Source organism: Mastigoproctus giganteus, chromosome 5 (assembly GCF_048544385.1).
Source record: "Mastigoproctus giganteus isolate SK-2022 chromosome 5, ASM4854438v1, whole genome shotgun sequence".
NCBI lineage: Eukaryota > Metazoa > Arthropoda > Arachnida > Uropygi > Thelyphonidae > Mastigoproctus > Mastigoproctus giganteus.
In genome coordinates this window covers 178784694-178805710 of record NC_143579.1, presented here as the reverse complement: position 1 = coordinate 178805710, position 21017 = coordinate 178784694, and the positions used below count along the sequence as shown (strand labels likewise).

Sequence of the window (21017 nt, the reverse complement as noted above, 5' to 3'; positions counted from 1 at the left end):
AAATTCTGTTTCATTTATTATTATTTTTTATTTTTCAATGTATTCACCCTGAAGTTTAATACATTTATTTTATTTAAATTGCATTTAATCATTCTTTATACATTTTAATTGCATTTTTATTTTGCAGATTGAATGCAATTTAATTGCATTTAATCTGCAAAAAAAAAAAAAAAAAAAATCTTCAGGTTGGACATCAAACCAGACTTCCATAGCCAATTTTAGCTCTTCATCATCTTTAAAATGAGTTTCACAATGAGATTTGAGGTTTTTCTGAACAACTAATAGTCACATGGAGGTGGGGGGGGTTAATTGTTCAGATCCACATTCATTAATTTTAGCGTATGCAACACCTGGGCTTTGTGCATAGGTGCACTGTCATAGAGAAGCAAAACCCAATGACCCAACTTTCACATCCCCCCTAATTACAGCTGTTAACATTGGCATAATATTTCTGTTATTGTGTTTTAGATGCAAGTTAATCAACCCTAGGGCCTCACATCTGGTGAGTATGGGCTTGGCAAATCCAGGGTCCTGAGCTGGATATCATCATTCTTCTCTTTCTTGGTGATTCCCTTCTACTTCTCTTTCTCTCTCAGGGTAACTTGGAAATTTTTTTTAGCTGGTGCAGCATAAGCCTCAGGCTTCCTTGCATTATATGGCTAGTAATAATAATAATTAACAACAATCCTTTTTTGTGTCCCAAAAATTTGAGACCAACGTTTAATGGTTAGCTGATGGTTAGATTTGAATCTTTTTTGGTGTTGAAGCTCCCTTGTGCTTTCACTGCATGCTTTCTAATTTGGAATCAGGATCATAAAAATATAACCAAGTTTCATCAATAGTCACATAATGAGATAAAAGTTTATCTGGATATAGCAAGAATTAATTTTAAAGTCTCTTTTGATGACTTTACCCTCTGTGATGAATGACAAGGAGCCTGGGAGCTCACCTTTCATAAACTTTGGACATTCCAAAATGCTCGTGTATTATTGTTAAAATACTTCCATGGGAAATGTTAAGTACTTTTTCAAATTCAGATACTTTAATTCTTACATTTTCTAATTTTTTTTTTTTGTAGTGATGGCAGTTGTTTCAGAATTGATTGCCGACCTGACTTTGAATCAACCTAACTGACTCCTGTTCTCTTTTGAATTCTGCTAACTTTCACCAGAAGTATAACTTGGTGATACATCCTCAAACACTCCAGTCATTATTTTATGGATTTCTTAATCATTTATGCCTTCTTTTGTCAAAAATTTGATTATTGAACAATGCTCAATTTGCTGGATATTCATTCTCCTTTCACCACCCAACATAAAAATTAAATTTTATAAACCACATAAAACAATGGCATACATTTTTTTTTCATGTTATTTCATAAGACATTAAGGTATCAAAATAACCTATTCTAAAATTTATTGATACATTTTTCTGTACATGTCCTCAGAACTTTTTTTTATCACCCTTTGTATATTACATTCATGCTGTACATCTTATCTAGAAAATAATAACCTGATGTATAATAATAAGTAATAGCGATACAGGTGAAGAAGGGTATTGAAAATAGGCTGTTCTGATTGATATGTTTACAGCTTTGAATGGATTCAGTACACTAAATATTGGTGGCATCCTTACTCTTGCCGAGACAACACACATAAGGAGTTATAAATTTAAATTGAGGAAGGTTCTACCCAGGGGCTCACATCTGTTGAGTATGGGCTTGGCACACCCAGGGTCCTGAGCTGGATATCATCATTCTTCTCTTCCTTGGTGATTCTCTTTTATCTCTCTCTCTCTCTCTCTCTCTCTCTCTCGGTAGTTCAGAATTTTTTTTTTTTTTTTGCTGGTACAGCATAAGCCTCGGGCTTCTTTGCACCATATGGCTAATAATAATAATAATGATGGTTTCAGGATAATGTGCAGAATTTTCTTTCAGCCAAAGGCTAGTTGATTGTTGAAAAAACAATCAACTAGCAACTGGCTTTATAGTCTACTATATACTAAATACATGTAGTTTATAGTTTTCTGTTGTTATAAGAAACAAACTTCCATATGGTGTTGTGGAAGTGGATACTTTGATTAAATTTAAATGAATTAGGCAAATTATTAGAGTAGATGGACAGGTAATATGGAAAGTCTTTTGGCTGATGCTGTATAGGCTGCTTCCTTGCATGATTTGTCAATACTAATTATACTTAAAATGCTTCATTCTATAAAGCATTTTTTTTATTCTCTTCTATGACCACTGATGTAATCTTTTAAAATACCTAGTTACAAATACCTAGAGTTTATAGTCTAAAAAAAAAAAAAGTAAAGTGCAGCCATTATCAACCCACTGCAGGATGGAAGCCTCCTCAACAATTCATGTTGAGGGAAATGGACCATAATCGGCCACGCTGGTCCAGTGCGGGTTGGCAGATCGACCGTATTCAGCAGTCAGGGGCTTGAACCCCGGTCTACTCAAAGAGCGTGTGCTACTGCACTCCCGCTCCTGCCCACTCGGCTACGGAGGCCGTCTAGAGTTTATAGTCTACTATATACTAAATACCTGTAGTTTATAGTCTACTGTTGTTATAAGTAAGAGTAGACTATAAACTGCAAAATTTAGTTTGTCTTAAATTTCAACTATGTTACTAAGGATGCAGTTGCACTAAACAAGATCATAGTACATTTTTATAAAGTTCTGTTTTCAATAATAAACAATTATAATTGTAATGTAATGTGTATTCAATTAAGTATTTATCTAATTCATCAGAGTTTGATTGGCAGGTTTCAAAATTCGTGAAAGAAAAAAGGGGGTGTCAAGACTTATTTTGCATACAGGTACAAGTAGTGGTGTGCCAGGGGCAAGGGCTTGCATGAGATCCTTGTTAAAAAAATTAGTTTTATGAAACTTAACTGAGGATGACTTTTAGCTGAAATGGAATTCTTCTCAAATGAGCTCCTTTTTAACAAATTTGCAGTATATCCCTTGGTGCAAGAATACTTTGGCACATGCCTAGATCTGTGTGTATATGCAAAGATAGGTGCATACAGGGTAGACCTGGGTCAATATCTTTAAATACCTGAATGCAAAAAAAAAAGGCCATTAGTCATTTACAAGCTTCCATCTTAGCATGATCCTGACAAATGGTTTAAGTTTGAAATATGTTTAATGGCCTTTTTTTTAAAGTTAAATTGGAATAGCAGTGTGTATATCCACCTGTCATAGGTCCTTGCAAGTAGATGGATAGCGCTGCTACTTAGTTAGGGCTTGGAATGGACTGAAGTGCACTGGAATGCTGTTCCTTGGGGAGGGGGGGGTCACATGCATCAGTAATGCCATGTGCTTATGTGATTATTAAAAAATATTTTATTAACGAGCATTCTGTTCTGTACAAGTTTCCATTTGACCTTTGTATTTTCACAACAAGGCTGGATTTACCAGGTCCCAAAAGTCACACAGGGGAGGGACCAACTGAATTTCCGTAAGGAATAAAGTTTTTTTCTAGCTTTTAATATTACTGTGCCAGGGCACAGTTCGTATAATAAATTATAACAATATGTATATTATGTATATTATTATACATATATAATATGTATATCATTATATAAGTATACTGTATTATGTATATTATTATAATGCCTGCCTAAATCTGGCATTGTGGAAAAAGCCTGTGTTCAATTCTCATTGCTACACAAAATTGAGAATTACTTGTTTCTTCACTTTGGCCATCAAAATTCTTGTTTTTTTAGGATAGGAAGAACTTCTGTGGACTAAAGCTCATAGAAGAGATCGCAATGGGCTAAAGTTCATGGCCACACAACACTAGCCTCTTACTTTGGAAAAGTTTTTTATTTTTCCTGGAAACTGGTTTTTCATCCAATCCAACAAAACCTAAAAACAGGCCAAAGAATAATTAAATTTAAAGACACAACATGCCAACACCTTGTGGTTAGGGTTACCAGATATCCCCACATATGACTTCCTGTCCCCAGTAATTATCTGTCCTGGAAAGCAAATCAACACAAGCTTGTGACTACTTTTTCCAGGTCTGTATGTTACATAACAAGCTCTCTCGAAACAGACAATGATAACATACTTGCAATGTCTGTTACAATGGCTTCATTAGCACGAATGTGAGTGGTATAAGGATATGCCTCATTGTGAACCACCAGCAGCCCTGGTATCACACTGCTTTCAGATACATTTGTTTTTCAACTACTGGCTAGATTAACCATTTAGAGATGACATACATTGTCAATGTAATGTCATCTCAAAGGTTTATTATTATTATTATTATTATTAGCCATATGGTGCAAGGAAGCTTGAGGCTTATGGTGCACCAGCCAAAAAAAAAAAATTTCTGAATTACCCCAAGAGAGAGAGAGAGAGAGAGAGGTAGAAGGGAATCACCAAGAAAGAGAAGAATGATGACATCTAGCTCAGGACCCTGGGTGTACCAAGCCCATACTCACCAGATGTGAGCTCTTGGGTTAATCTAATATTTTCAATTTTAATCTACTATTTAGCTACTGTCTCTCTCTCTTTTAAATAAGTGGCAAATTAATAAAAAAAAAAAAATGAATAGCGAACCTAATTCTGTATAATTTAATATTTTATTTTATAATCTATTTATTTTATTTTTATAATTTAATGCTTATTAAAATTAATTAGTATAATTCATGTGTTTAATTATTAAACACATGAATTCTACTAATTAAAAATTTTCTGTTCTTGAAAATATAGAATGGTATATGTTTATATTCCATATTCTTTTATGTTGAAGCCATTTTTTCCCTGGATTTGACAAGGTAAAAATGGTAACCCTACTCATGACCTCAACTGCCTCAGTACAAATTCTAAACAACATAACCATAATGTAATTTGGGATTCATTTTTGGTGCTGCATTTTGGCAATAAAATTAATTTCTCTGTTCTTCAGAATGGCCACATAAGGCCAGAGGAGTTGAGAAGATAGCACAAGATTTTGTGGTATATGTGGATTTGAATGCATGAGTAACTTGATTGGCACCCTGACTACTTGGCTGTAGTCAAGAGCAGTCATAAGTAGGAGCTATAGTTTTCCCTTACAATTAAAATAATGTGGATTTTTTTTTACTGCTACATAATGATAAAAGCTTAACGGTTCCCTGGAATAATGGTTGCCTTCCTCCCTGCTTCAGAAAATCTTGGGACTGCCCCTGGCTGCAGTCTGTTAGTACATTTTTATCAATGGGCACAAAAAGATACAATCCAAGGACCCCCTACCCCATTCAGATGGTATCCAACCTCTCAAATATGTTTTAAGTCAGAGTCATCTCTTTAAATATGAAAATACTAATAACTCACACACTATTTACAAATAGTGTGTGATTAATAATATTTGATTCATCTTATTATTAATTATATGAAGAATGATTGTGTAAATACTAACGATAGCAAAAAGGATCAAAATTTGAGGTTGTGCCTTGGTATTCTACAATGGCTAACTATAGTCCTGATTAAAGAATCCTTTTAGAACTGCTCGAGATATCAATAGAATTTGAACCCCGACTTCTCCAAATGAGGGACAAGTGGCAGAAACACTATACTGTTATGGAGGACCATTAGTACAGTCTGTTTGCAAGATAATATCATTATTATTTGCAATAATAATTTCTTAATAACGTCCTTACTCTTTGTAATATGTGTAATTCACAATGTCTAATTTTATATTATTATTTTACTGCAGGATTATTGAAATTAGTGGACATCCTGTTCAAAAGATTACCAAAGAGTTGTTGTCCACTATTCAGCCTCCTTACAAACTTGTACTCCTCCGTTCAGTACCTAAATACCGTCTTCTTCGCAGTGTTGGGTGCAAGGAGACAGCCAATCTTCGACGAGAATTAGCTACAGTTGTCCTAAGATTGAACCAACAAATGAAAGAAAATGATGCACTTCGCAACCAAATTGCCAGGTATTTATTCATTTTAGTATAGGTTAAAATTGAGCATTGTTCAGCTCAGTATAGCTTTGATTATAAATGTGAAACAGCAAACTGCATTTTCATGGTTAATATACTTAAAGCATTACAATACAGGTGTATAATTGTATTAATAGCACTAAACAATATACACTGGGATATACAGAAAATATAGATGTGAGAGTTCTCTGAAAAGTAGTTACTACAATTTTGTTTTCTAAATAATGGTTACTTTGGCTGTTATGGAATCCTGAGGGAAGAATTTATATTTTCTACCACTAGGATATTCAAATTAGTTGAAAAATAGCAGAAACGTTGCAGTTTCTGTTATAAGTGGGCCCTCATAACTGAATTTTCAGAAAAACCAGTTGAAATAATGTTTCAACTAATTAATTATTTTTTTTTCTAATAAATAAAAGTATCGATATCCCAGTCATATAAAAGTTTGTCATATGCCTAGTAGCATCTCACTTCTTGTAGTTAAATTCATTTTTTTTATATGATTTGATTTGAGTGCTCTTGGCACAAGAGCTGCTGTGACTAAAATGTGTCTGTAGGGTTTTATACAGAAATTCTGTTTGTGTTTATATTTTGTTGGGAATGATTTCCAAGGGTCACAGAATGTCTGTCTATAACTTACTGCAGAAATATTTAATTTCATATTTGATTATAGAAGTTTATTTCCTTGAGGAACTGAAAAACATCTGCTATATTTTTACTGTCTTCCAATATGGTTTTGAGAGTGAGGGAGTGATGCTTGGTTATTAACTCTTTAAGCAGTTTCGGCGTTCGGCCTGCAAAAGCTGGACAAGTAATTAGTACACATTCTACTGTTTGTTGTGTGTGGCAGATAGGACATAGAGGTGGGAATCATCTTCTCGCAAGAGATGACAGCGGCTGAAATGAGTGTGCTGTATTCTTAACCTTGCAAGTAACATCACTTCGTCATGTCTGTTTTATTGTATGCTGGATTTCCATGGTTGGAGTAAACTTTTAATTTGGGGCAATTTGTTATTGGTTGGAACTTGTGATTGCTGCTGCCAGTGATGTGTCCTGCTGTGATGAATAACTTGTTTGTAGTGTGAGAAAGGAATGTATTTGGGTGCAGATATGTTGCTGTTGGCTTCTTTAGCAGCTTTGTCTGCTTGTGCATTGCCATATATTCTGACATGACTTTGGATCCAGCAAAGTCTAATGTTATGACCTTGTTCAATGAGCTTTGATACTCTGCATTGGATTTTTTGCTGGAGTGGATGTTTATTAGAACTGACATTTTGTATAGCTGTCATGGAGCTAAGGGAGTCTGTGAAAATGGTGCTGTTCTGAGAGCTTGAAAGTTCAATTTGATTTAAGGCTAACATAATGGCTTGCAGTTCTGCAGTATAAATGCTGCAATCTTTTGAGAGTCTTTGGGCCAATGTGATATCTGAAGAATAAACTGCTGCTCCCACTTGAGATTCATTGTTGAGCCATCTGTATATAGGATGCAATGATCTAAAAATTGTGACTTGTAAGCAGCATGCAGATGTTGATAGTTTATATGAGGGAGAGCTTGTTTGCTCTAGAACTGGAAGGAGAAGTCGTATGTAGGCTGTTTGATTATCTATGGTGGTGTATACTGCTTGGTCAGTGGAGGAATCAATTCTAGATTAAGATCTCTACTGTGGAGAAGGTTTTTTAGTCTCGTTCTTGCAGGTTTATTGATTCTTTGTTGTTGCTGATAATGTTGTTCCCATTCTGATGTAAAAAGAGTTTTCTGTAGGGAGTGACTTGGTAGGGATTTTATTTTAGTTCCATAAGAAAGTAATTGATTATGTCTTCTTATTTATAAAGGAGGTTTGTGGGCCTCAGCATACAGGCAAGGTACAGAAAGCTCCAAGAGCTATTCGAAGTGTGCAATGATGTACTGGGTTGAGCCATCTCAGGGCACTGTGCCTTGCCGAGTCGTAGACTGGGGCACCATAGTCTAACTTAGACTGAATGAGTAGGTGATATAAATGGAGTAGTATTGTTCTATCTGCTCCCCAGGATATTGCAGATAGGACTTTTAAGATATCATTTTCTTCAGACAGTGGACTCTTAGGTGACATATGCTCTAAAAACGTAAATTTTTTGTCAAAAACAAGTCCTAAGAAACAGACAATTTTTAACTGGGATTATCTGTTCTTTCAACCTGCATTCTGGATCCAGGTGGAGATTCCTTTTTCTGCAGAAATGTATACATGTGATTTTTTGTACTAAAATTCTTTATCCATTTCTTTCTGTCCATTTTATGACTTTGTTTATAGCTACTTGTAATTGTTGTTCTATTGTCCTCATATGCTGCACTTGATAAGAAATTCTGAAATCATCAGCATAAACAGTTGTGAAGATGTTTGGTATTTGTCCTATTATTGTACTGAAGTGGACTGCAAAAAATGTGGCACTTAGTACAGATCCTTGAGGGACTCCTTCCTGATAGTATCTTTTAGAAAGTGTGTTGTTTATTCGAACTTGGAAAGTCTGATTCTTAACGAAATTAGCTATGTAGAGGGCTAGATGTCTTCTAAGGCCAAGTTGATGTAACCTTCTAAGTATACCATAATGCCAGGTGGTATCATATGCTTTCTCGATATCAAAATTAACCATGACTTGATGTTGTTTTCTAAGAAAAGCATTTTTTACCTGATTTTCCAGTTGTATAAGTACATTTAAGGTAGAACGATTTTTCCGAAAGCCATATTGTGCTGGGTTGAGAAGATCATTATTTTCTAGATACCATGTTAGTCTATTGTTGACCATTTTCTCTAAGATTTTGCCTAAACAGCTAGTCAAAGCTATTGGGTGATAATTCTATCAGATCCACAGAAGATAGTTCTATGGATCTGATAGGTCTTTTCCCTTTTTTGGGAATGCTAGTATTATTGCATTGCAGGGGCATATTCAGGGGTGGGCAGAGAGGGCATATGCTCCTCCTTAACCAAAAATTTTAAATTAAAGAAAAAGAACACAAGAGGCTTTCTAAAAAAAAAAAAACTTCAAAGCTTGGTTGCCACCCCCCCCATGATGATACCTGAACTTGGTCGCAATGCCCCCCTACAATGCTACCTGGATATGCCAAGCAACAGTGTATCCTACTTTTTCCAGACAAATGGCATGTGATGCTATTTGTCTGGAAAAGTATTTCTGAGATATATGTTTGTTATTTGGTTTTTAGGAGCATTAGCAACTAAGGCCATATTGCTCCGGGATATGCGGTGGTCATTCCCTGACCTTTCCGCATCCTCCGTATTTGGTGGTGACGGGCTCGAACCCCGGTCTAATCAAGAAGCGTGTGCTACGCACTGCTGCTCCTTCCCACCTGGCTACGGAGGCGCCCTGAGGTATATCTTGTTGAATAGATCTAACAGGGCTAATTGGGATTGTTCATCTAATTGTTGTATCATTGCATAATGTGTTTCATCAGGGCCAACTGCACTGTGTTTCGTCTGTAGCAGTTTGTTTTAGTTCTGCTACTGTGAGCAGCAAGTTGTATTGTTTGCAGTGTTTTCTGGAAAAGTTTAGGTTTATTTTTTCTGCCTAATTCTTGTAATTTTTGAAAGCAGTTGAGTATGAACAATTGGCAGATGTCTTGGCAAAATTTTCACCAAGCACATTGACAATATCTAAAGTATTTGTGACCAACTGTCCTTTCCAATTTAATAATGGGGAGGGATTTATTTGAGAATTGTTTGTCATCCTTCCCATCTTTTTCCAGATAAGTGTAGCTGGTGCAGTACTGGTTATAGGCGATGTGAATTTCATCCAAGTCACTTTTTTGCTGATTTTTTGAATTTTCCTAACCTTAGCTCTGACTCTCTTGAATTTTATCAGATTGTCCGTTGTTGGATTTTTGCAAAAGAGATTCCAAGCTCTATTTCTCTTTTTTTAGCTTTCTGGCACTCTTTATTCCACAATGGTTTTGGATATATTCTAATATTAGTGGATGTTTTAGGTATTGTCTTTTCCGCTGCTCAAAGAATATTATCCACGTCACTGATCCTTGTATAACAACGTTGCGGGCTAACTTGGCTAGTGTCCTGAATGTTTTCCAATCTGCATCATATATTTTCCATCTGGGATGCCTACTGGCTTGGCATGGGATTTTTTTCATGATTTTCAAGATAATGGGATAGTAGTCGCTGCTTGATGGATTCTTGTGCATGCTCCATTGTGTCATCGGGAGCAGATTGATAAGTCTATTGCCGAGCTGCTTTTTGATGAAAGGTGGAAATACTTGTGTGTGCGTGTGCGATCATTCAAAATCATCAGGTTGTTCCTATTAATTTTTCAATTTGCTTACCCTTCTGATTTATTCAGAAGGGTAAGCAAATTGTAATTTATTCAGAAGGGTAAGCATCATCCACTATGGATCACCCCCATAGTGGATGATGTCCATTTAGGTCACCTAAAATGCAGAACGGAGATGATAATTGAGCAATCAGCTCTTCAAAATCTTTCAGTGGAAATTCTTGACTAGGGGTAGATATATTGATGTTATGGTAATATTGAAGCCTATTGCTAGATGGGCTGCGACTGCTTCTAATCGTTTTCAATGGTATTGCTTGGGAAGGCACATGCCTGTTAACTAATATTGCAACTCCTCCTCACGTTGTTCAATCTGATATGCGATCCTTTCTATATGTGGTATAATTTTTGATTGTACTGTTGTCCTGTGGTTTTAAATAGATTTCTTGTAGGCAGATACTTAGTGAATGGTACTGGATAATGAGGCCTATAATTTCATTAATGTTTGGGCAAAAACCTCGACAGTTCCACTGGATAATCATGTCTGTCATTTGGGGTTGGATGGTCCCTTGGAGCTGTTTTCGCTTTGTCTGCCTTGGTTTTGTCTTTCTTTGAAAAATAGGGTCTATCCGTATCCATATCTTCTTCAATGAAAATTTTGAGAACTGGTTCTTCTCTGTGGTTTCTTACCTCTATGTCCATTTGTTCAGCTATCTTTTTTTTCCTGTATTACTTATCCTTTCTTTATTTTTTTTCTTACACTTTCTGCATTACCTGTTGGGAAAGATAAAGGCATATTGATTATTTTTTCTTGTGGTTTTTGTGATGGAGATGGTTTGTAAAACTCATGAACTCATTCTGAAATGGATTCTCTTGGGGGAATTGTAAAATCAGTTTGTGTGCCACATTTAGGCAGTTCGTTTCCAGTCTTTTTGATTGTGGTAACCTGTGCATAAGAAGGTTTGTTTTCTATGTTTATTGCAATTGCCTTTTTAGCTTCTTGATATGAAACTCCATTTTCTGCTTTATATTTTTGTATTTTTTTTTCCTTCCAAATTTCACACTCTCTTGAGTATGCAGTATGTTCCCCTTTACAATTTATGGCTTCTAGCTGTGCAAATAGAAGTGGCATATTCTTGAGAACCACAGTTTGCACATGTTTTCCTCTACATACTGTCTGTGAGTGACCAAACTTCTGACAGTTGAAACAGAGAGGATTCGGGAAATATGGTCTAATATTGCTCCAATATATGGTCTAATATCCTGCTTTTACTGATTTGGGTGGCTTCGGTCTGTTAAAAGTGAGTATCAGATTCCTGGTGGGGTGATTATCCCTTCCTTTTTAATTGTAATTCTTTTAACACTGATGACTCCTTGTTCCTGAAGCTCAATTTGAATTTCCTCTTCGGGCACATTTAGAAGGTCCCATTCCGTAATGACACCTTTTGAGGTATTTAATGTATTGTGTGGGGATACATTACTAGTATTCCTGCAAAAGTTGTCATTTGTAACAATCTTTTGCAGTGTTTAGCATGGGCTGTTTCTACCAAAATATCACCTGATTTTAATCTTTTAACATTTTTTGGTGGGCTGACATAACTCTCAAGAGTCTTTTGTATGAGAAAGGGTGAGAATTGGCCTGCTGCTTTCTCAGCATTTGAATATATAATAATATATGTTGGAGAATTTAAAGCTTTTATGTCAGTTTTTAATCTCTTTTGGAGACAGAGTCATTTCTATTGCCTTTTCTAGTTTCTTTAAAAGTATCTCTGAAGGAACTCGATTCCTCATATCTTGGAACAGTTATATTCGGATCCATTGACAGTGAATTCCTGGGTATTGGAGTCAGTTTGCTTCATTTCACCCTGAAGGGAGAGCTTTTCCTCTCCAGGTTACTGGCCCTGTCACATGGAGGCAGGAGCAGTGCCACCCTGTGACCAAGCACTAGGAGGTTAGTAATTAATATATATATACAAGAAAAGAGAAGGTTACTTTCCTTCTTGATCTAGTAAAATTTCTTTCTTCACTATAGATTATTTAATTGTGTGTTAATGAAGACTTTAAATAAGGAAACAATTTCTATTTCAAGAAAGAGTGCTAATTCAGAGCAGTGTTGCTTGGCACCTGGGGCCGTTAAATTATTTCATTATCTGGATTGATAAGTTCAGTACTGGTTGATGTCTATAAATGCAGTGCTATTAATGCTACTTAAAAAAGGTCACATGAGTGCATAATTCCATTGGGGATGTTAATGAGATCATAATTAGACTCCATGATGATCTCCTTGGATTGGAAAAGTGTAATGTCTCTCCAATCCACAAAAGAGATTCAGTGGTAGGAAATATTATGAAGTCTGTGGTTAAGGATACAGGTTCATCTTGATAAGGATACAGGATAGAATAAATATAGGACCATCTTGATAGGAATAGTATCCTTAATGGATTACAGCATGGTTTTATTGTTTAACCTTGACTTCAGTTTTTGATATGGTTCCTCAAGGAAGGCTTTTATATAAACTTGAGCAAATTGGAATTACTGATAAAGTATTTCATTGAATAAAGGGTCTGGCTAAAAGGTAGGAAACAGAAAGCAGTCATAAATGGACATTCCTCAAGGTGGACCAGTGTAGCAAGTGGTACCCCTCAGGAATCAATCCATATTGGGGGTCACTTTTCTCACCTTCCTTAATGACATTGATGACAGAGTGCAGGGGAGGTTGTCAAAGTTTTTTGCTGTGATTTACAGGTAGGAAGGGTGGACAACCAGAACTAGGCATTCTGCTTCAAATTTGCTTAGATTAGTTGCGATTTGTCTGAAAAATAGCAAATGAAGTTTAATGCTTCTAAATATAAGATTTTTCAGAAATTCAAGTGTTAAGTTGGGGGAAGCTGGTTAAATTAAAAGCAGTTCAGGACAAAAAGTACTTAAGTTATGATTCAGTTAAATATGAAATTTTTTATACAGTGTGAACAAATGGCTAGGATGGCACATAGTGTCCTGTCTATGATATATAGGGCCTTCACAAGTGGGGAAAAGGATGTCACTGTCCCTTTATGTAAGATGGTGAGACTGCATTTAGAATAATATGTTCAGATCTGGAGGGCACACCTGAAGAAAAACAAAGCTTCTAGAAAGGGTTCTAGAAGCTTAGTGAGGGATGTTAATCAACATCTGTATAAAGAATGGCTTAGAAGGTGCAGACTGCATAGCTTGGCAACTAGATATTTTAGGGGCATAAGGGGCCTGATAGAGGTATAGGCCATGAAAAAGGTTCAGTAAAATGAACAAGAGAGGTATATTTTCACTGACAGAAGAGAGAGGAACCAGAGGGCACATACAAAAATTTGGGGAGTAAAAGAAGGCTTGATCTCATGGTTTACTTTCAGACAGCATTGGAAGATCATTGGAATGAACTGACTGCCACAGTGGTTGAGGCAGAAAGTTTGGGTCAAAGCAGAATTGGATAGCCACTTTTTGCAAATGGGGGGGGGGGAAAGGAATGAGTGATAAATTTTTTTTTTTTTTTTTTTTTTCCTTGTTTTCTTTTTTGAAAGATGTAGAAAAGGTCCACTTCTTTGCATCATTTAGCCATTATGATATATATTAATACTAAAATTATAATAGCCATTGAAATAACTTTGTGCTATGAGTATTAGAACATTTCATTTTATAAATATCACATTTTGCTTTATATTTAAGGTGTTCTTTTATTAAGTGTCATTATGATACTAATAAACAGTTAAAACATCTATTTGGAGAAGTACTGTTATCTTGTAATATGTCCATGTTAAAAAAAAAGCTTGCAACTTTGATACTGAAAACTGCATGCTAACCTAATACATAACTGAAGGACAGTGCAATTGCAAGCATCCTAGCACCCTAGATAGTAGACAAGATTAGCAGTGGCTTGATTTAATATCAAATCAACTGCCATGGGCATTAAAACATTTCATCCAACAAGTATCATACTGCACTTTGTGTTCATATTTAAGGTTCAGTTTTATTAAGAAAATAAAACCAAACTTTTCTATAAATCAGTATTGAACTTATAATGCCATCTGGGAGACATAAACAATGATAATTTAGGGTTCCATTATATTATTTATAACCTCACTCACTCACTCTTAAGAAAGTTAGCCAATTGGCTAAGTTGCTTAAGAGTGAGTGAATTTCTTATTTCAGGTTCAGTTTAAGTTTCAAGGTCAGTTTAAGGCTGTATCTTATTTTATGTTAAATAATTAATAGCCAACTGGCTATTAACTATTGAACATGAGAAAAGGAGGCTGGGGTATAACACAGAGTAGCCGACAAAAATTCATTTTTTATATACTTTTCTCCTGTTTAAGTTATTCATTGTAAAACCATATTATTGTATACTTAGGTAATTAAGATTTTATAAATCCAAATAAACATAACAAAAGTACTACTGTATTATTCTTTTTCATTGTTGCTCACTGCCACAGGTGGCTGTTCATATTTTGAGTTCTTGCATTGTCATACAGCAAAACAAGTAGAAATTAGGTGTTTTATTTAGTCTTTCTGATCAGATAGCATTAAAAAAATCCACTTTATTTTGATTGTAAGGTGTGGGGGGAAGATGTTTAACCTGTACCTGGGACTGCCACTGGCATTGATCACAGATTGTCCATGTTCAATAATCCAATAACTGATATTATGAGAAATGGAGCCGTTCCACCCTGCACAGAGTCAAAATTTGCCTTTATTTCTTGTGGGAATAATAAATAATACTTTTCAACCATTTTGTGATACTTTTTTTTTACCACTTCATCAGTTTAGTACAGCATCAACTGATATATACAAAAATTGAGTCAAAATAGTGCAAGTACCATGATGCACCCTAACAATATCTGTAATTATTTTCAGCAAGAAATGAAGAATTTTGACACTGCACAGGATGAAGTTCTCCCTTTCTCATAGTTTCAATTCTATTTATCTGTGCACTATGCCACTACAACAGTGGTTCCCAACTTTTTGTCACTCAAGTCACACCTTAAGTTAAAAGATGAATATTAACGGCACACTGAAACAGTGATTGCTATTGAACTCAATGGAGTTTTTCCTAATCTAGTGGCACACTTGAAAAGGGTCACAATACACCAGTTGGGAACCACTGCACTAAGGAACAACTTGGATAACAACAATATTATCAAAGTGATCCAGCATGTTGGACCAAAAGTCTGGCATGGGGGCTGTCATTGAGCTTCAGTGCAGCTTAAAATTATATGAATAGAGAATCTTGCATGGAATCCTCCATACTGTCATATGAGAAACATCACCCATTTCATTTTCTTTTCTAGTTGAATTATGCTGACTACACAGAAGAGCTGTGTAATCTTTATTCCTTTATGTGCTGTTATATCCAATTTACTGCTAAAGCAACCTCTTTCTGCACAGTTTGTGTCACTTTTAGATGGATTTCTTTGTTTGTTGCTTTTATACGTTTTGTTGAATGGGAATTGTTGAATAAACTTCTTTGAGCTATAATAGGTGGTTTTATAGTTTGTACAGTTTGTTTGCATAAAAGCAGTTTTTTTTTTTCAATTTTCTGTTAAGATACTTATTGCATTTGTGACTATATGGACTAACTCTTTTTCACTATTGCTCTGAAACAAACCATACTGTGCTATCACAGTTTGTTCAGCTAGAATACATTTTTAAAGTTGTTTATGCAATTATGTTACACACTGCATGGGAATTGGCCATAAATTTTCTGGATGTGGTGGGAAAAAGCAAAAATTTAAAATGCACTGGCATTTTAAATTTGAAATTTGCACAATCCATAAAATTAGGCACTTGCATGGAATCCTCATATTAAATTATAATATAAAATAAAATAAAATAAAAATAAATAATATAAAAATATAAAAAATATAATAAAATATATTAAGTGATGTCTGAAATACAGGGGAGGGCAATACCATCTCCTGGCCCCCGAAACATCCACGGTTATATATTTTTATGAAGCCCCAAACACGAACGGTATTAAGACCTAACCGTACTTAATACCCTGCATGAATTGAAGTTTGAGGACAGAAGATACTTGTTGACATTAAACTTGAATTTCTGTTGATTGTAATTTTCAGGAAATACATTTGGAAAGAAGGCTGTTCAAGATAATTGAAGTTGAAGGGACAGATAAGTAAAAGGTTGGTTCTGTGAGTTTCACGTTGGCCGATAAATGGATACTGACTGGTTGCAGCATGTGTTTGAACTAGTTTGGGAGAGAGAGAGTGAGAGAATTAAAGAAGCCATTTCAGAAATATCTATAAAAAAGACAGGCAGTAGAAACAGAACATCTATAAGATGTGGAGAGGCTTTTATAAAAGATGGGTCATTAATTAACCTAACTGTCCTCTTTTGAATGGAGTCTAGAAGCCTGAGAGAGGTTATGGAGCACCACCCCAGATATGAGAACAGTATCCCATAGTAGGGCAGATTTGAGATTTGTACAGAGTGAGTAGTTTATAGAAGAAAACTAACAGCAAAAGAGAAAACCCAGTTTTTCAGGTGCAGAGGAAGCAATATTTGTGACGTGCTTATGCCAAGGGAGAGTAGAAGTCGTGGTAATCCCTAATAGCGATATGTAATCATGTACAGTCAGTCTCCGATTACATAAGCCCAAGTTACGCAACTTACTTACGCAATTAGACTTATGTAAATATTTTTGGTAAAATCGTAACGATACTTTCTGTATAATTTTTAAGAGTGTAGTCAAATGAAGGAACAATAAGTTTAAGTTTTTATTTTCATTCCCATACAAACTATGTTGGATACTAACCTGCGGCATAACTAGAATCAACATTTCATTTTCTGCTTTAAAAATTCTGAAGAAATATTGGACAACGTGTTTGAGACAGGTAAACTACGTTGAAGCACTTCAAAAAAACCCCACAACATTCAAGCCGTGTGGACTGTGTCCCATCAGTTATTTCTTCGAAGAATTACACTCTAGCCCTTCGTCTCTACATCCTTTCCTTCTGGACTGCCAAATCAGTTCAGTTTCATTAGAGAGTGATGTGAAAACTTTTGTACAAAATGCAAATTTTGTATTGTTACACGTTGGGTTATTATGCTGAAGTTGAACTTCATGTTGTCCTACCATTTTCACCGACTTCGCGTCAAACTATCATCTCTTAGTGCATGCTTCATTCGCATGTCATAAGGTGTGGCAGCATCTCTTGTAACTTAACCCTGTGAAGTTCTTTACAGAAAATTTCATTTTGACTGTTATCATGGTACTGCCTTAGAGAATAAGTGAAAGCAGTACTACTTCGCTGCTGTCCCCATATAAAGTTTTTAATTGTTATGATATGTAGCTATTTTTCTTCATTCTTCTGCAGATATTATGTGGTTTTTGTAATTTTGGCATATCAGGGATAGAGTAGCAATATTTTATTAGTCATTCCTGAGTTACGTAAAACTTGACTTATGTAAGAAGTCCTAGAACGTATCTTTTACATATGTTGGGGACAGACTGTATAGAAATCCAAGTGTCATCAAAGATAAGCATAGAAGTAGTAGAATTCTTTTTGCAAGACAGGACTGACTTTTGAAATTAAGGTAGTTTACCTTGGCCCCATTGGAAAATTACCTTACCCGGAGATAGGCATTCAAGGAATTATGGTGGATATTCCAGTTGACAGTCTGTGCAGGAAAAAAACTGGAAGGTGGAATGCAATATACCATCAGCAAAATTGTGGATAGGATTTCCAGTCAGTGGAAGGTCATTAATATACAAGAGGGAAAAACAGTGGGAGAAAGAACTGAACCTTGAGGAACACCAGCATTAGTGAAGCTAGACAAGAGAGCCATCACCTTCAGTGTGCAGTCAGAGAGAAAATTGGATACAAATTGCAAAAAAAACAGTTGACAATCCATAAGATGGAAGCTTCTTTAGAAGACCTTTATACCACACATGATCAAAATCCTTGGAAATGTTAAGAGGAACTGTTTGAGTTTCATAACATTTTTACATCGAAGATCATTTGGATGAAAGTTTTCAAGATAGTTTAGGACAGATACCCTCCTTAAAATATTTCCTACCTTTCATGCACACCTCCATCTTCAAAAGCAAGTGCAAATAAACAGATTTGACAAACTTTAGCTATGAGTATACATACTTTTACAAATTAATACACTTAATCTTAAAGAAATAAAATAAATTTTTTACCTGGACTAGTGAGATGGTTTATCCATATTTTGTTAAGAAACTGCTTCATAATAAAAACACCATATACCCCCAAAATAAACAAGTGCACTGGGGGGGGGCACACTTTGGGTTTAGCAGTCAATGGATTTCTCCATTACTCTGTAAAGAATAGAGGAGTGCAATAATACAGTTATACCTATGTGCTTGTAAGCCCACTGGCTTAGTTTATTGAAACTGATTTTTTTTTATTTATTAATTTTTTTTTTTTTTACAGTTCAGAGGCAGTCTCTGGTTTCTGTAAGTTTAATAAAGCTTGTTTTCTCAACTGTATTCCTGTGACTTATACTGACTGACTTCTGAGCTATCCATACAGAAATTATCCATACAGCTATCCATACATTGGAAGAATAAAGATATCTTTATTCTTCCAATCTAAATATAAAGTCAAATCCAAGAAATGCACATGGGCAAAAATAGTGTTCCAGAAACGCCCAGTGGTTTTTACAGTATAATTATACAACTTGCTACAGTGAACTGCTACTGTAATGGTAATATTCATGCAGTACTATTTGAAGTTTAGTTGAGATGGAATGCTGGTTGGTGGAAGAATGTGTTATAATTGGAGATGTTTATTAACTCTGAATCAAGTACACAGGGTCAAAGAGACCCCCCTAGACAATATTTCAGCAGTTCCTGCTTTTCATCAAATCTGTCCATACAGATGAAACTCTTAATAACTATTTTTGAAAATGTTTTCTTTGATTTCTCCACTAAAAATTACAGAAATCTGTTATCGCACAATTAGCAAAATATTCATGTAAGTGACAGATACCAATCAACGTGTGTTCATTGGTATCTGTCACTTACAGTTATTGATAGTAAGCAGGCTTTGCTGCTGTACACTTTGCTCTAATTGGTGATCTCTAGCTTCAAGACAATGAAGTATAATCTAGAATCAAACTGTGGACATGCATTGCAGGCATTCATTGAAGCATGCAGTTTTGCAATTTACTTGTCAACAGGCCTAAAGGGAGTGTTAATTTCAAAAATTAATGAAAAATATATATTTTTTAAAAAAAATGTAATTTTTATAATTGTGTTCAGAAAAGGTTGAAAATAAAGGTGGAATCAAAGAAAGTGAACAATTTTGGAATTATTTTTTGCTGCTTTTCAAACATAAGCATGCGAGGTCTAAATGACCCCATGCAGTTAGAACAATTTTTTTCATATGTGCTGATGGTTTAAAAGCAAAGTCAATTATAGTTATATAACACAGTTCCCAACAACTGTTTTTAAGATGTGATGCACCTAATAGCAGTTCTGTGGGTATTAAAATCCTGTAATAACTATGGTAAAGACCACCGTCTTATGAAGTCTGTGTGAGAGAAAGAGAGAAATTTGCTGACTTTTATATTGTCATCCATTTAAAACTCAAGTTGTTCAAGTGTTAGTGAACAGGAAAAGGTGAGCCAAGACTTAATACAAGATAACCGAAGCATAATCAGTGCCTTCTGATGTTAGATGAGGTACATTTTCATCTACCTGGTATGTAAACAAACAATTTTCAATATTAGACTGCAAAGAGCACTCATATACTTCCTCATGGTATTTATAGAAGAATAAGAGAAATTTATCTGAATATGATATGTAGAACACATTAGCATTAGTAGAGTCACATGATGCAAGAAAGCAAGCCTATGCAGCATCAGCCAAAAAAAAAAAAAAAAAAAACCTTCCCATTTCACTGATCCATTCATTTCAAACGTTTGTCTGGTTCTGCCTTGAATTTATTTAAGCTATCAACTTTCACAACAACAACAGATGGAAGTTTGTTCCAACAATCAACTACCTGCTGGCTAATGGGCAAACTTCCGGACATATTAGCATTAGAATTAGTAGAGGCATATGATGGAAGAAAGCAAGCTTATGTAGCATCAGCCAAAAAAAAAAAAAAAAAAAAAAACCCTTCCACTTCACCCCTCCGTTCATTCGAAATACCTGTCCAGTTGAGCCTTAAATTTATTTAGGCTATCAACTTCCACAACAAGGGATGGAAGTCTGTTCCACCAACCAACAACCCACTGGCTAAAGGCAAATTTCCGCACGTCTATCCTACATCTGTCTTTCCTCAATTTGAATTTATGCCCTCTCAGGTGATTATTCTGAACAAGAGGCAGTATCTCATCAGCATTGAGCATGCTCAAACCATTCAAGGCTTTGTACACCTCTATCAGATCACCTCGCCGGTGCCAAGTCTCCAGACACTGTAATTTGCAAAACTTAAGCCTTTCTTCGTAAGAGCAACCCTTCGTTCCGTTCACTAACCTTGTTGCCCTTCTCTGTACTTATTCCAGCAGCTCTACATCCTTCTTGAAATGAGGGCTCCAGACCTGTATACAGTACTCAAGGTGCGGCCTGACCATTGCCTTATACAAGGGAATAATCACCTCCCTATCCCTGCTAGAAAAATTCCTGTATATCATTGATAAGACACCATGAGCTACTCTTGCAGCCCATCTGCACTGAACAGAGAACTTCATATCTGCCTGCACAATTACCCCCAGGTCCTTTTCATTCTCTACCACTGTCAGTGTAGTACCACAAAGTTGATACGTTGCTCTGGGGTTGCTGTT

The 21017-nt window shown here is 35.5% G+C and overlaps 1 protein-coding gene across 1 annotated transcript in view; it reads left to right on the top strand.

Moving 5' to 3' along the window:
- Positions 1-21017, top strand: part of sprt (PDZ domain-containing protein sprite) — an 83308-nt gene that overhangs the window by 52621 nt on the left and 9670 nt on the right. Inside the window, exon 5 of the mRNA XM_090374723.1 lies at positions 5715-5942. Within this exon, the coding sequence (XP_090230849.1) occupies positions 5715-5942 (228 nt within the window). The remainder of the gene's footprint in view (positions 1-5714; positions 5943-21017) is intronic.